Below are 17,402 nucleotides of genomic sequence, written 5' to 3' on the forward strand. Positions count from 1 at the left end.
AATTAATTATTACATTTATAAAGGGTCTTTTTTTTTTTTTTTCGAACAATAAATGTAGTAATAATATTTTTCCGTCACCCCCCCTCTCCCAACCGGTATGGGGAACGCGGCATGTAGTTTGGAATTTTTTATAGATAAGATAAAAATAAAAATAAAAAATCCTTCAAATCGAAAACTCGCAAAACCGTTTAAATAATTATTCTCGTTTATTAATTTGTGCGATGAAAAGATAATTGTTTTATTATTATTATTGTTATGTAATAGTGTTTTTGGAAAAATAAACTAAACGAATTATGTTTCAACGCATTATAAAATATATGAATTATACATTTTCATACAAATATAAAAAATTATACCGATGTTACAACTTTATTGACGAGGAAAACAAGTATTAAAAAATTACAATATCATTAAATAGCAAATGACTAACCGTAGTAAATTATCCGCGTGTAGGTACCGATAAGAAGAAAAAATAGTCTAAACGTGTATTGCCTCTATACCAATAATTGTACCGTAAAATAAGGATATAGCGATGGCCGTTATTATAAATTTTGTTTTCACACGATCAAAATACGTTCAATATAACATAAATTATTGTTTCCTCCTGACATAAGACAATGCGAATAAGCGCCAAATGAATTTTATACAAAATAAAGTTTAAACAAATTAGGGAAATTATTATATTATATTATGTTGTTTTTTTTATGTGAAAAGTTTTTAAATATAGCGCAATTATAAAATGTTATTAATTATAAAAAAATGTACGAATCAATATTAAATGTAACTCGTGTGAGTGTTTCTATCTCTCTCTATATGATATATTTATATATTATATTTTGTGTGTCTGTGTGCATAATATGTGTGTTAAAAGTGTTAAACGCGAAATGAGTAAAACAGATGAACTGAATATAAATGCAAATTTGCGTTGGCACAAAAAAAAAATAGTCTATTGTTAAACATACATTTTTTTTTTAAATATATATAGTTATATATATTATATGAAAATAAAAAAATTGATTACAAAAACTGTGTAAGTTGATTGATTTGGTTTTATTTTAGTTAATAACAATAACAGGTACAGGACTGATCCGACATTTAGTCCATAATAAACGTATTTTTTTTTTTGCCATATTTTATTTAAAAAATACAACAGCATACCTACTACATGCTTTAAAAAGCCATTGCGATATCAAAAGGAAGAATAATATTGCCTCCGTAGTAATAAATTGTTGACAAACAGAACAAGACAATGGCAAACGAATGTGTTTAGTTGCCTATTACTTACCGTTTCAGGGGCTAAATATATTTATCATATCCAATATTATTATTAAAAAAAAATCCAACATAGTGTGGTCGGTTTAGTCCAAGGGCCGAGGGAATTATTATACCCGAAAGTGGTATAATATGAGTGAGATTTAATGAAATCACTCATATAAAACGATTTGATGGAAATCTGTAGATAACAATACATTGAATTTCCCAATCTATTAGATCCATACTAAACGTTATTTAGATTGTTCTCGACTTAAAATTTTAAACATAAAATTAAAAAACAAATATCGGGCTTTTCATTGGGGGAAATACAAACGATTAACCAACACATTTATTGTCGATTATGTGATTTATATTTAATACTTTTTACCATCCAGTTTTGCATCAAAGCTTCAATCACTTGTTTTAGACATTTATCACATTTAGTTATAATAATTTATAATGACCCGAGTGATCTACCCGTCCCCAATATAGCTTTGTATTGAAACTAAAACAAAAAAAATAAACATATCATTTTAAAAACAACTGCTTCTCAGCTAAGAAAAAAAAAAAGCATTTAGTAGAAAAATCGAAAATTTATTCATTTACATCTAGTTAATAGTTTGTATATGATGTAACCAATATAAATTACAATAATAATCATGAAGTTTAATATATAAATAAAAAAATTTCAATATTTGGTTAGGTTACTATAATAATTAACGGTTGTAATAGATATGTCAATTGACGCAGATCATACAGGCTTAGGTACAAAACTAATTTAAAAAAATATGCCACGGTTAAAAAAATAAAAAAACAAAGTTTTCGACATAATAATTTGCTAATCTAAAGGTATTAATTAACTAAAAAAATTTAATTGTTTTAAATAATAACATTTTTAAACAATATTTTTTCGTTGTTCGCATGCACACAGGTTTATATAAATACTTTTATCTTACTATTCTGTACAGACATTTCGTTCTTGAAAATTTAATAACAAACTGTTAAATGTTAACAAGTAAAATTAACTTTCAAAATTAAGAAAAAAACAATTTTCAACAAAAGCAAGCGAATAATAGTGTGTTAAAAAAAAAATGTTAGGGACACAACAAATTTTAGCTTGGTACTTTTTTGATATTTTTTTAATTTAGCCAATGGTGGGGTTTTATAAATATAAAATGTTGTGTTAATATAATTCATTAACCAGCAATGTAATTTTTTTACTTAGTAAAATCAGTAGCAACACATCAAAATAAGCAGGATTTGTGTACATTTTAACAATAATTAAAATTTAAAAAATAAGTAGTTAATTGACATGTATAACAAAAAGTATATAAGTAAAAAAAAAAAAACCTAACCTCCTAAAACATTTCCATATAGTTTGTTCTTAGGTCATTTTGTTTGATATAGTTTGACAAGAAGAAAATATAACTTGTTCGCTAACTTTGATCGCTGTCTTGATAGTGTAGTTTGCGCAGAGTAGCTAATTTCATACGCTCTTTTTCCAGCGACGATTCCAACTCCAGGACACGAACTTGGCACTCGATTTCCAAACGTTTTGTTTGATGTTCGTTCAACACGCCTAAGTCTAAATCTTCTACAATTCATAGAATAAACGTAGTGTGTATAGTCAATACATTGTGAAGTTAAAATACAATATTACAAACACATATATGGCAGTTAAAATCATAGTGGTGGAAGTCAAGTTTTCGTGAAAGTTGATTAAGTTCAGAATGGATGTCTTAGAAATCAATTTATCAAAAGGCAAAGTAAAGTGAGTGCCATGCCATTTTCAAATATTTGATTCAATCACCTATTCAATTATGATTTAAGCTACTCAGGTAACAAATATTAGAACTTGTAATAAGCCCTTTGTTTCTCTAATTGAGGTTTATGAGACTTACACCACTAGATTTAACTCTCTCTCTCTCTCTATATATATATATACCCTAAATATATTTTTAAATAATTTTAATTACTTACCTTGCTGTTGAACCAATTGGGTGCATGATTTGGCAGTCGCCACTACTGTGGCAGTAGCGTTTGTAACATCGCGAGACGCCCTCGATAACTCTGCTAAGTTGTTGCTCTCTCGTGATGCTTTTACGCGACTCGCAACAACGAGTTGGGCAGTTCCAGCTGCTACACTATGCGACGCCACTATTAATCTGGACAAGTTGCCCTCACCACTTACTGCTTCATTGGCTGCGTCTCTACAAAATGAATCATATAATTATATAATCTTATAAAACCATTGTATTCTATTCTATGCAATTAAATTGAATTTTAATCACTTACAAAAGACCTTTGGCACCTAAACCTATAGATTTGGCAGCAGAAATAAGTCCTTCTGTCCATTGGTGGTTGCGTTTATAGAACTCTTTTGCCGACCCACTAGAACCTTGATTCTCAACAATTTCCGCTTGGAGTTTTCTCGATTTGAGCACCAATATTCTTATGGCTGCCATCAGGGAAGTGCACGAATCCAATATTTGTTCATTGACTTCAAGTTTAATACCAGAATGTGCTGCTCGAGTTTCTGATATCATTTCCTAAAAATCAGTAAGCAATTTGGACGTTTCATATTTTAAGCTTTGTAGTAGAGCTAAGAATAAGAAAATAGTAAATTTGTATAACGCGTACACTGTATAGGCCTACATTTGTATAAAAACACTTGTTTCTTCTTTAAAAGAATTTAACAGTATGTCCTTAAAAAAACTGATTTTAAAAACTTAACAGAGTTTTACTAGGAACGTACTCGTGTTAGAAGAAGAACCAAGTATTTTTGTATAATCAATCATGGCACAATTTTAAAATTACTTTCATAAAATATATGTAACAGGTATTAAAGGTTATTAATTAAATTTAAGGTAAATTTTTTTTTTGTAGTTTTTCTATTTTTTTAAATATTTATTTTAATTATGTTAGAAAATTTTAAAAAAATGTAACCTATAAGAAAATGTTCAAAACATTTTTTACTTTTCTCAATTATTTTAATAAAATAATTGCGGTGCCATTTTAAAAAATCTATTCTATACAAATAAAAAAAACATGATTGATGTTGTCTTTTAATGATTTGTATTTATGTTGAAGTTTTTACCGTCTACAGCTTCACATTAAAGCGTTTATTTTGAAAGTGATTTATCACATTGAGTCATAATAATGACTTCACCACTCTCCCTGGCTTTTATTTATATTATTTTTAAAAATTTTACTTGAATGCGATTAGCTGCTTCTTCGATGGCTTTGTCCATGGTGGCGAGTTCGTCTTCTACTAAATCACCTAAAGATTCAGTAGCTTGCGTTGTTGAGGCCAAAGATTCAACGTCATCTAATGACGTTTTTAGGCCATCGCAGCATTCCTCAATTTTACTTCCAGTTTGCCAAGCAGTTAGAAGTTTTACACTGTCTCTACCGACATCTTTACACCTGTCTACTAATTCTATAGGAAAAATAAAATGAAATACGGTTAATAATCTCTTTATCTATTTACATACATATATAAGTTTAAATAGTGATAATATAAAAACATATGTCTCACTTTGAGCATCATTTAGGTTAGATTTTGTATTCGATACTGCTTTACCGAAAACAATATACATGGCAACATAATGAGCAAATCCTGCAGCATCGTCTTTTCCTTTATCAATAGCACAAAGAAGTTTTTCTTTTATTATAGTCATGCATTCTGTAAACATTATAGAAAAATGATTTTTTAATATACATAATTGCTTAGTTTTAACAAAAAATTAAAATTTACCTGGCGAACAAGTAGTTGAGGACATTGCAGGATCATCCAATAATTCACATGTATACTCAATTGTTTTACGACAACACTCTAAATTAAGAAAAAAACAGAGTTGTTGAAAAATGGGTTATGTGTTTTTGTTGTGTTACATACCGAACCAAAGAGCATTTGCAGAAAATCGTAATTCCTCAGACTCTGAAAGCCTTAATTCTAGATCTGACTTGATACGCTCAACGTCATTTAGATTTTTTTTGATTCAGTGGCTTCAACAGTTAAGGCTTCGATTTTCAGTGTTAGCTCCTAAATAAATATTATGTATAGTATTTATCAGCAAAAAGTATAACTAAATTTGAACATGTTATTTACGTCATTTTGTTGAGTCGTAGAATCGACAGTAGCTTGTAAAGCAATCAGTTCTTCTTCAATTTTTACTCTGTGTGGTGCCATATTGAACTCAACAGTACGCATGTTTGTCAACTGTTTATCAACATCTGATTTCTAAAAAATATTAAAAAAATTAGAAGTTTTCGTAAAGTACAAAACAAATTAAGTATTTAATTTACAACATATATAAAACATATTTTACAACATATTTTTTTTTTATCTACAGCCCATCCAATATTTTGATTTAAAAAAATAACTAGATTAAACTTGACCTGTACACAAAAAAATTATTTTAAAAACTTAATTTAATTTTTAGGTTTAGAAAACAATCTAATAAGCATAATAATTAAAACGAATAATATATAAACAAAAATATATAGAGATAAAGTAAATATATTCTAAACTAGTAATGATAATACAACAACTGTATCATTATGTAATAAAAAAAATAAAAGTAACATTTGGATTGATAAATTTTTGGTCAAGGTATTTTCAAAGAGTATGAACAATATCACATCTACAATTGTTTTAGCATTTTTCTTAACTAAAATATTTAATCGCTTTGTGAAACAATATCAAATTTTGAATTAATATTAATTCATGTATATACAGTAAAAACACTTAATTTAGGACTATAATTACAATAAACATAGTATTATTAGAAATTAGAAATTAAATCTAGGACCAGATTTTAATTTTAAACACTTAAACCATTATGATATACAAATAATAATACAAAATATATACTAATACGCCAATACTAAAATTACAATTAATCAAATTAAACACAATGTTTTAATGATGTTAATAGATTTCCTATTTTTCTAACACAAAATCAAAACAAATTTTTAATTTTTTTTTTTTTGTGACAAATTTTATGTTATTTTGTTCAATATGAAATAATAAACACTGACAACTTATACCTTTATACATTTTAATACAACTAAGAAAATAAATACCTGGAGATATAAGCTAGAATATAAGCATGTATATTCATCGTCATCTGGCTTTAGAACTTTGTAAGAGTTATGGCCGCCACCAAAGCAATGGTTTTTAAGCAAACTTCGTTCTACAAATAGAAATGGGACACTAATCCGTTGCCGAAAGGGGGAGGGGGTTTCTTTTTATCTTTACTTCTATACCCTGTTCGCTGAGAGAGCATGCCGGGTTTGCACATGTAGACTGAAGACTTAAGCAGCAAGAGTAAGGCTGACAGACAGGGCGGAGTTCGGGGAGAACGCTAGTCACACTAGGTGCCGCGGGGGGATGCGCAGAACGGCTAATTTTTGTCAAGTCGCAGCATGCTCTCTCGGCGAACAAGGTATAGTACGATGTTTATCGTATAAGTACAATTTATGTAATATGTAAATTATCATAACTATTCAACTAAGTAAAAACTATAAGAGACTTAAAAATGTGAATTCACAGATATAAATTACAAGCTGATTAATAAAGAGAGAAAAAAGCCAAGTGATAAGTAAAAAACAAAAAAAAAACATTATCTACCAGGACAAGGCGAAATGTACATAAAACCGGTTTGAAAATATCAACACTTGGCAATATTACAGATTTACCTATATAGTATTTACATTTAATTTGTCAAGTATTTATATCCGTTCCATTTAGCAAATGGGTACCTATTAAAATCTAAATTTCCAGCCAAATAACTGATTAATTATTATATAGTAAGGTATTATTCATAAATTTATTTTACAATATTTGAATTACAAGCGCAATAGGCCTACACCTTCCCAATACCTTGTTTACCACGTAATACAAAGTTATTGCTTACAATAGACAACAACAGTGTATTGGCAGCTTGCGCAAATTTAGTAATTTTTTCCGATCCTCTCAGTGACTTATCGACAACTGCTTTCTAAAAATTGGTTATTTATCACAAGGAACTAAAACAATGAACACAACGAAACAAAACACAATAATTGGATAGTATTTTAATACCTGTCTCAACAATGTAATGTGCTCCTCTCTTAATTTGGTATACACTTCTTTCAATTTGTTGAATTTTTCTTCCAGCAATTTATATTTTTCTAAACAAATTATCAATAATTGTAATTGATTTTCAATATTTTTATTACACTTATTACTATGATAACTTACTGTCCAGTTCATCATAATTGCCTATGGAACTTGTCTGTTGTAATAGTTCATCTCTAATGAGTCTTTCTTGGGTTAGTTCACTGTCCTGAAAGAGATATATTTTAAATATTATATTACATAATAAATTTAAATGTTGTTTATTCAATTTATACTTTTTTTGCCAATTCCATTTCTAATGTAGAAACTTGTTGTTTCAATTGAATTATCAACGTTTGATGGGAATTTAATTCTCCGTGTAAATGCTGAATAACATTGTCCCTAAAAATTGTGAATAATTTATAAACTAAAATCACTGAAATTAAATATTTGTGGTTGCTTTTGTTTTTTACTTAAAATAATATATAATTTAAATTTTTTATGGCCAGGTGTATTTCTTACGTTAGTGCAGACCATGTAGAAAATTATGATGACAATTTAAAAAAAAAAAGAGAGAAACAATTAATTGAAATTTAATGTTATTTTGTTAATAGATTGGTTCTCAAGACACTAATTTAAATTTTAGAAGTTCTATATGATAAAACCAAACTAAGTCAATGATTAGAAAAAAATAGTGATGGTTATTGATTGATCATTAAGCTGACGAAAAAGGAGAAAGCCAATAATAAAATAATTGATTTATAAAAGTGTCAATTAAATTAAACAACTCAATAGTTCTAAACATAAAATAACTTAAAATCAATTTTTTTCTATTTAAAAACAAAATAAATTGGAATCTTTCCTGCAATATTTATAAATTGCAGGGCGGGTTGCATAAACGTCCAATATCGACTTATAAAACGTTTAACGCATTAACAGCTCGGTAAATAAAATTAGGTGTTGCTTGAACGCCTGATAGGATTAACGGCTATGTAATATATCGGTTGTTGGACCTGTAGAATACTGGTCAAATTTTGTCTAGGACGTAACTTACAGATTGATTAATGATGTGAAAAATGGTTTATGTTATCAATGTTAATGCAGAAATTACAATAATTTGATAGAATTTTAAATTTTATTACTTAAATAATTTTATTTACGTTATTTCGTATTATTATGATAATTAATAAAAAATAATAATATAATATAATAAGATTTATTAAACGAAAACTGGTTTAATTTATTTTGTAGCCATGGTTATCAATAATAACCGTAATTTTGTTAAAATAATATAACATTTCTTTATGCATCACTTTATTAGTTTACACAATCATTAAAATTGTACACAATGAATTAGTTACAACTTACAGAGCATTAACACATTTACAGACAGATTTTTATTCAATCCGCGCTTAGTGAATAATAGTAATAATAATTAATGGATCTATCAGCTAAAAAATGAAAAAACAAACCTCTGAGCCAATAAATCGGGTGATAAAGACCTTTGACTGGTTTCGCTGCTGGTAACACTGTTTCCAATTCCTAAATCAACTAAATCACCAACCATACTATTGTTACTTTCTGGCGGGTCTTCATCTGGCAATACAATGGCAGCTTGTGTAACGTATGTGGACAATTCGGCTTGTATCAAAAAGTTTGGTGGGTTCTAATAATATGAAAATAAGCCAATAACTTTAATAATTGCATAACATGATTTTCCTACTACATTACTTCGGGCAGAAGTGGTATTTGTATAAGCGTTTTGAAGTATTGAAGATTGGAAGACCCCAAATAAAATTGACGTAAAATATTAAATTGTCTTAAAAACCGTTTTCTATGTCCCGACAATAAGTCTGGCGGTAGTGTAGCATGCATCCTGAATAATATTTTTACGCATAAATCATAAAGCTGAGCCGAATCCAAAATACAAGGCATCAATGGGGCCAATCGGCATTGACCATGGCTAGTCATTGAATTCGAGCGAGACATATCTAATGAACCAAAAACTGAAAGAAAAATAAGTATTAAATTTAATAATTATCCAATACTGAATTGTGGAGTGCATAGACTTAAAAATACATTTTATTAAAAAAGAACTAACTTGCTGATTGCAAACCCAAAATTTCATCGATATAGTCAAACATTTCGACACACATTTGGAAATAATTATTAACGTCATTATCGCCAATTCGGTTGAGGTCATCTTCAGATATAACAAGATTTCCTGGAAACCCAGGATTGCGTCGATGAAAATCTAATTTTGTTAATAACAGTTGACAGTACTGCTGAATGAGTTTGCCATAGCCATCTTTTAAATGAACCTTATTGAATAACCAGAATTATAATTTGAAATACACTAAATAAGTAATATAATATATATATAAAAAAAAAGAAATATGTATAATACCCATAACTTTCCCAAGTCCTGTAAAAGAGTTTTATGCCTTTGTGATGATTGAATGACATTAGGATGACCCTCGCGTAAGACTTTATGAAGCACGTGGCAAAATTTCCATGCAACAATTCGATGTTCTTGAAGTGGCAATTTGGTAACGCATCGCCAAAATGTTTCACCGCTTTTTTCTTGAAATGTACCTATTATAGCATCTTAAATGGTTTTAAGTTAAGGAGTTAATTCAACATAAATTAAATAAATATATCATAATATAATATATGATAAATATGATTACAAAAAAATTAATAAAAAGGATACTTCTTGCGTGTTTTTCTTTCACAGGATTTTCTAATGTATTTATAGCCTTGCTGATACTGGCAGCCTAGATCAATACATAATGCAAAAATTAACAAAAAGTTAAGATGTAAAATAAAATGTAAGTGTTAAAATAATTACAGAACCTGTTGAAAAATGTTATGAATCGTGTAGTCAAAATCATTATTATAGTTACAACTTAGCATGTTTTTTAAAATTTTAATCTTATTAAAACTGTAAGCAAATTGTAAGTTAAATATGTTTTACGTTTATACAAAACAATGTGTTTTAAAACTAGGTTTAGTCATTTCGAGATTAAAATGATAAACGTTTCTTAATAGTTTTAAAATTGTTCAAGAATTTCAAACTAAAATATATTGAAACGTTTGTTTCAAATAGTTTTAACTGTTTTAGATAAATATAATGAAATGTATTCTTAAAAATAAAAACGATTTGTTTAATAATTATATGAAAATTGAATGTTATTCATATTTTGTTGCTTATCTGGAACACTCAAGTGCCGATGATTACTTCTTCATAAGAGTTTTATTGTGCAACGTAACTAATTCAATAAATATTGCGAAGAGGAATGAGGATACAAAGACTATCGTTATACCTATACTAGAGGCATAACAACCTAATGTGTATATATATTATATAATTACTTGTATCTTCTCAAAGTGTTCTCGCTCTTGATCTAGACTAGTTTTCCTGTTTTGAAGAACTCTCGGCAACGACAGTGACGACATGACAATGTCACGACTGTTTACAGACTATACATAAAAACAAAAACAAAAAATATATATATATAAATATATATTTTATAACAAAAGTAATTAATGTAACGGCTTCATTGAATATTGTAGATAATAAAACTAATGTAATATATTATTATATATTGTTTTTTCTAGGACATTCGACGGTAGTGGCCCGCGAAACACACGCGAACATATTGTTGAAAGATAATTGTTTACTAATGGCTAACAGCAAAACGCTAACGTCTGTCGACAACAACACCGAAAGAATACGAAAATTATTGTTACTTACGGCTGGGTGGGAATGTGAATGTAAAAACAACACAAGCTCACCGTCCGTGGCCAATTCAATTAGAATATTATTACACTTAGGTGTATATATTTTCATTCATGATAGTAATCGTATTTCGTTATTATTATTTAAGCGTATTATCACTAGTGACTCGTTGGAAATTTCATTGATACCGTGCACGCCCCCGCTTGTACAATGGTCAATGCCCGCTATAACTATAGTAGTACACGGATATAATATAGGACAGCATCGCAATGCAGTGGCAACTGGCCAGTGTAGCCAACCGCTTACACACTTCCACCTTGGCCAGATATTTTCTTTAATACCGTAAAAATGCAAATAACTGTTTAATGTTTATAATGACGTCCATAAAACTATTAATAAAAATCGTCTTTCTATATAACATAGTGAAGAACTCAAAAAACTCGAATCTCATTACAGATTAGATATATTTTTATTTTAGGTTATTTTTTTACAACGTATTTTTCCGAAATATACCGGGTGGTATGTAAATATTTAAAATAGTCTAATAAGATCTAAATATGTATGGTATATTCTTTAAGTATAGTATTATTGATATTTGTAGTCAAACCTATCTAATTCCGCTATTTCACAATTATTTCTTGTAATTCAAATTTTTTAAAAATGTATGTTAGTACACAACTACGGCCAAGGATAAACCTTTTCATTTTAATGGAATAGTTTGTTTAATTAATTAAATACTTGATGAACACAATACAGATAATATAACCAATTGGTTTTATGTTTTGTTATTTTATTTATCGAGTTTCGTTTACATGTGTTTTTTAACATTACTGACGCATATATTTACAGTTATAATTTCATACATTAACAACATAAAATGTTAGGTTTTTAATAAACAAATCTGATAGTTATAAACTATTTAAAAGAATAATTTCTATAAAAAAAAAAAATATATATATATATATAGAACTACATACAGTTTTTAACTAATAGGCCTAAGTCGTTATTAAAACAATTGTGGTTTTTGGAAAATAATTGTTTACAAGACATCAATACCATTAGCCGAGGGCAAATGATCATGATTTTGTGGTAACGTTTAGGTTCCACAAAAACTGACTACGCGAAAACAATACAAATCTTTTCTAATTTGTTCACGCTTATAAACACAGTAACACGAATAAGGTCACATGGATAAAGTATAAATGTTCCTTAAAACGGCACGTTGCTGGTAAGCGCTAACAATACCATACAACACAATGCACACTGCACACAACCCCTTTAGAAAACTTTTAATTGTATGACATTTTAATAAAACATTATGATGTAGATGATAAAATAGTAATCTGTAGCTGGTGAAAAACATGAATTTTGAAGATTTTAATAAAAATGAATGTAAAAAATAAAATTGTGTTTTAATTTTGTAGGTTTTTTTTATTTTGATTGGAATAACTTTAAGCTTTTACCTACGATAAACGATTAGACTCTGTCTATTCATTAATCCGACCAGTGTGCTCGTTAAAATATTTTTGTCTTCCAATAACAGTTTTATTATTTGCATATATTGTGTCAGTCCGCTAAACAGGTATTCACATTTTATTTTAAACCTACTTAGTTTTTAGAGATGTGCGATTGTAATGTCTCGTTTTGTGTCATAATTATAACCACATAATGAGTTATGCCAAGTGCAAGAATTATATTATATATTTTTAATTTCCAGTTTTTGCCGTAACAATAACAGATATAATATCGTATTTATTATATCGGATAAATGAATCTAAAATATTTATTTTTATAATTTTCTTTGTTTGGCCATGATCTAGAAATAAATACTCATAACATAATTTGATCTACAGTTTCATCGGTGAGTTATCTACCAAGCATAATAATTATTGTTCTTGTATATTTTGTAGCTTAAGCTTATTTTCAAATATGAAAACACATTTGTAATTTTATACATGTACAAATTTCGTTTTTAATGTGTTTAAGGCAACCGTAGTTTGCTAACGCAATTTTTGTTTAAATGAAAGCGATTTATCGTTTGACAAAACATAAACATTTAAAAACTTTCTAGAAATTGCGATTTTCTTATACACTTACATGAACACTACATAATAAGAATAGTCATGTTAAATAGGTAAATAGTTAATAGTAAATATTATATTGTTCTGCTCTGATTATCTCTTTAAGAATATCTCATTAATTTTATAATCACGACTGTTTTTAAAATTTAACAAATTTTTAGAAATAATGCAAAAAGTAATTAAAATATTCATATTTATAACTTATAATTTATAGTAGGTTTCTGCTTTATTATGTTTAGTTAATAATACAATATCCAATATCGTATTATAATATCAAATATGCATTCAGGTATTATTACAGAAATTGTGTACACTTATTTCGTGTAGGTATTCTATTACACATATTCCAATGACCTATTGATATTCTATATTGTATTTTACTAAAAATAAGGATATTCCTACTGTGTTGTTCAACAGATTTCAAACCAAACCAATAAAGAATTAAATAAAATTATAAATATAAAAATACAAAAATGTATACAAGCTTTTAGTAACTTAAAGATGTCAAACATGTTAACTGTATTTTTGTGTAGAATTATACTATTCTTATTTTACATATTCAGGTAAACATTACTACAATAATCAGGAACAATGTCAAACACAAAAGTACACTTTTTAAACATAAATGAAAGTTTTATTTTTTCACATTTACATAGGTACCTAAATTAATACAATTATCAGTGTACGATAAAGTACAGCAGTTTGATAGAAAAAGAATTATCTACTAATTGTGTTAAAACAATTAGTTGTTTATTTAATAATTCCCAGCATTAATATTTTAGATTTTATTTGAAATCTATAAACAATTACTTAATTTAATAGGATTAAAAGATCTTAATAAATATATAAGAACAATAATAAACATACATAGATATTTAAGTCGAAGTAATATCAGTTATGGTAGATAAAAAAGGTTAAGACATACAATTTGTAATAAATGAACAATAAACATTGAATTAAGATTTGTAAAGATTAGTCATGAAAACTTCTTACTACTTCTACTATATTCAACTATAGCATGATAATAATTATATTATTTTTACTATGGATAATTTACAAACTTGATTATCTATAAGCACATGGCTAAAGATACAAAATGTTTTCACGATAGCATCGTTACCTATTGTTTTATTCTTAATCCATAATTTATTCACAATAACTGTCATTAAGGCAATTTTAAAATTATAACAACTACATACACATAAAATTATAGTACTTACATTTGTAGAAAAAAAATATATAAATACATAATTAATTTTAATAATATAGGGTGGTCGGTATTAATAAATGTATCACAAATTCATATTACATCAAGATGAAGAATACATTTTTGGAATCCACCAGGAATCCTTACATTTTTTTAAAAGGCCGGGTGGCATGAAACAATCGGAACTAGCATCTAAGACTTGCAGACATAGCAGTTGAAGATTAACAGGAAGTGAACGGCAATATTTCACCGTAAACTGAGTTTTACATGCAGTCGAGCATACCATAGGGTACAGGAGATTTTGTTTATTTAGTTTTCCAAAGGCTACGCCTGAAAATGTATTAAATAAAATATTAAGTAAATTATTAAACATTAATTTAATAATTATTATATATGAGTCATGTTTAGTTACCTAGTGAATTTCGGTTGTGAAAAAATTCCAAAGTACCTCTCCACATGTCTAACCTGACACCTATCAATGTTTTTGCTTTGTCGAAACGTATGCCATATGCTTTACTTTCGCCATCATGATGTTTGACACCTAAAACAGTACATGTTATGTTTTACAATTCCCAATCTACTCTCTCTTTAACCATGTTTACTTTGCATTAACTTGGTACTTTATGTTTTAAATGCACACTGCTGGAAAGAGAATGAAATATTTTCTTGGTTAAATTAAATCTTATTTGTACATAAGATCAAATACTAATGTGAACTCAAAGAAAAACCGGGTTTACAAAGCTTAAATTTGTTTTTATTTTTACAAAATATTTATTCTATGTTTTAGAAATTGTAATACAAGGTTAAGGCACCTGGTGTGATTTTTGCTCAAAAACATGCCTTACGAGCAAAGTGATTCTTCGTAGTTGTCAGAATTTACTTTCTTTTTTTTCTTTTTTTCTTAAAGAGAAAGACTACTTACAGCCGGCCAGGGCTTCAATATTTTTAATTCAGATTATATGCATTTTCTACGTCATAATTAGATTTTGAATATTGAAGCTTCCAAGAGATTAAGGGCGTACATAACATTTCTGTGAAAATCTACTTTATATCATATTGTCACTTATCCTGTAGTAATTTTTTAATACCAATATGGCTATAAGTTATAACTCGTGTAAAAAGAAATGTATATTAAAAATTAGACCTTACAGATAATACAAATAATTTTATAAACATGTTAAAGCAGACTCACACGCTCTTTAAAAGTCTATTGGACGGCATGGCGTATCCATTGAGTAGTCAATAATTAGTACATGAATATTTCAATTTTTGATCAAAAACATAATGAGTATATTGAATTTGTAAACTAGGTTCAGTATCGTGAATTAACAACTGCAAATAAATGTAACAATAGATTAGTGCTTACGTCTACTCACCAGTGTATGAATAACCCCAGGACTTATTGTCCGAACCGATTAAACTGCAGTATTTGTCTTCGGAACTTTTTAAATCAAAATCCTTAGTACCAACACCAACGATCTATAACGGTAAAAAATAATCAGGCTTTTGTTTGTGATTACTTATTACCGTCATCACAATCCGATGCTTACCATATCGGTGGCTGTATGAGAGCCATTAACTTCTATTTCCCAATAATATATTTGACCCGGTACAAATGGAGTGTCACCTCGCACGGCTCCAGTACCTCGACTCGATTTCGGATGGAATACGATGTGGAATGAACCGTTTCCCAGTCTTACGTCGGTGGTAGCCTCCAAGGGGTCCCACGACCATTCCAAATCTAGTTATTGGACAATAACCAATTAATACTTAATAAATAGTAATAATATAAATTACATTATGTGAATTGTACACGGTTTTTTGCAATTTTGTCGAAACTCACCTTTAGGTTGAATGACAGACGATGGCTGAATGGTTTTCAGTAGTCGATAACAACTGCTGAAATGAGTCATTATTTTCCATAGAAAATAATAATAAATTAATTAAATAATAACACAATTTGACTTGAACACACACGGAAACAACATCCAATTATCATTCATCCAGATCAGATGTTCAATATTTACCTTATATTTAGCATGTAAAATAATACGAGCAGCGCCACCTACCGTTTCTAGAAGATTCTTTGTAAATAGCTACAAAATTGAACGTTTAATCAGTAGATAGCGCTGTGTTAGACTGAATGTTTTCAGACATTTTTTTTTTTTTGATAAAATAACCTTTGTTAAAAGTTTCTACTTCTAATTTACAAATCTTAGTCTTAGAGAAGTCTCAAAAGTATTAGTTAAATATAAACAACTACGATTATATACTGTGTTCTTTATGATCGTGAAACGACATTGATGTCACCTTGAGTAGATTATTATACCTACTCGTTTATGTATTTGTAGAACTGATATTAACATTACGAAAAATGTACTTTACATTGACGATTTGCCATAATTATAAAAACGAATGTAGGTACGCAGTACTAAGCACAAAGGTTTATCTGTCAAAATTAAAAAAAAAAACAATAAAAGTTATTAAAAACACATTAAACCATATTCTTACTGATTAATCTTAAATAATACTGTCTAATTATTAAGAATTTAATATGTTCATTTTAAACAGAACATGCTCCCAAGTCCCAACTATCAGAATATTGTGATTTTGTTTTGTCAAAATAAAATAATTACTATCTATTCAAGTCAACGCATCAACTTTTAAAATTATAGGACGGTCGTCCATTTTGTTTGTCACAACTTGTTGTAATATGTAAATATGAAAAGTTATTACATATTATATTTAGAATTATGCAGTCTGCCTTACTTACATAACATTATAATATTCGTTACCGGTTAGGTATTTTCCAATGTAAAGAAAACAAATATCCCAGTTAAAAAATGTCGACTTCCAATGAATTATATTTAACTATTATCGTACCTGTAAGTTCTAAACCAAACTTCTTTGCACAATTTTCTTTTGTCAGCAAAGAAAAAACCCTTTGCTCGTACGTGACTACAAGCGAAAATCGAGTCCCAATCATTCTTAGGTAAACTCGGCGGGTCATTGACT

At 28.2% G+C, this 17,402-nt stretch overlaps 2 protein-coding genes across 2 annotated transcripts; both read right to left on the reverse strand.

Moving 5' to 3' along the window:
* Window positions 1-1,880: 1,880 nt before the first annotated feature.
* LOC126843241 (huntingtin-interacting protein 1) lies at window positions 1,881-11,287 on the reverse strand. The gene is given in 20 exon segments (XM_050580628.1): window positions 1,881-2,848; window positions 3,235-3,464; window positions 3,550-3,803; window positions 4,467-4,693; window positions 4,793-4,939; window positions 5,012-5,089; window positions 5,153-5,245; window positions 5,248-5,299; window positions 5,366-5,497; window positions 7,176-7,259; window positions 7,343-7,431; window positions 7,502-7,586; window positions 7,654-7,759; window positions 8,830-9,023; window positions 9,089-9,363; window positions 9,459-9,678; window positions 9,765-9,964; window positions 10,071-10,134; window positions 10,733-10,840; window positions 11,115-11,287. Coding segments are annotated over 20 exon segments (2,892 nt in total). The 5' UTR covers window positions 11,211-11,287; the 3' UTR covers window positions 1,881-2,690.
* A 2,756-nt stretch (window positions 11,288-14,043) lies between these two features.
* Window positions 14,044-16,409, reverse strand: LOC126842984 (SPRY domain-containing SOCS box protein 3-like). The gene is made up of 5 exons (XM_050580255.1): window positions 16,231-16,409; window positions 15,938-16,128; window positions 15,764-15,866; window positions 14,800-14,928; window positions 14,044-14,717 (listed from the first exon to the last, which is right to left on the reverse strand). Exons 1-5 carry the CDS (start codon window positions 16,298-16,300, stop codon window positions 14,491-14,493), a joined length of 720 nt encoding a protein of 239 aa, XP_050436212.1. The 5' UTR covers window positions 16,301-16,409; the 3' UTR covers window positions 14,044-14,490.
* Window positions 16,410-17,402: the final 993 nt, after the last annotated feature.

The sequence above is a fragment of the Adelges cooleyi genome, unplaced genomic scaffold (assembly GCF_023614345.1).
Source record: "Adelges cooleyi isolate 19-005CV unplaced genomic scaffold, UGA_ACOO_1.1 ACOO_flye_CR_arks_rails_tigmint_CR_PRNA_574, whole genome shotgun sequence".
Classification (NCBI taxonomy): Eukaryota; Metazoa; Arthropoda; class Insecta; order Hemiptera; family Adelgidae; genus Adelges; species Adelges cooleyi.

Bases quoted from the DNA above. Each gene is read 5' to 3' on its own strand.
- LOC126842984 (XM_050580255.1), bottom strand. From the start codon at position 16,300: ATGACTCATTTCAGCAGTTGTTATCGACTACTGAAAACCATTCAGCCA. The intron at 16,129-16,230 runs GTGAGTTTCGAC...TCCAATAACTAG, and splicing joins GTCTGTCATTCAACCTAAAG to ATTTGGAATGGTCGTGGGAC. The intron at 14,929-15,763 runs GTGAGTAGACGT...GTACTGTTTTAG, and splicing joins CTGGGGTTATTCATACACTG to GTGTCAAACATCATGATGGC.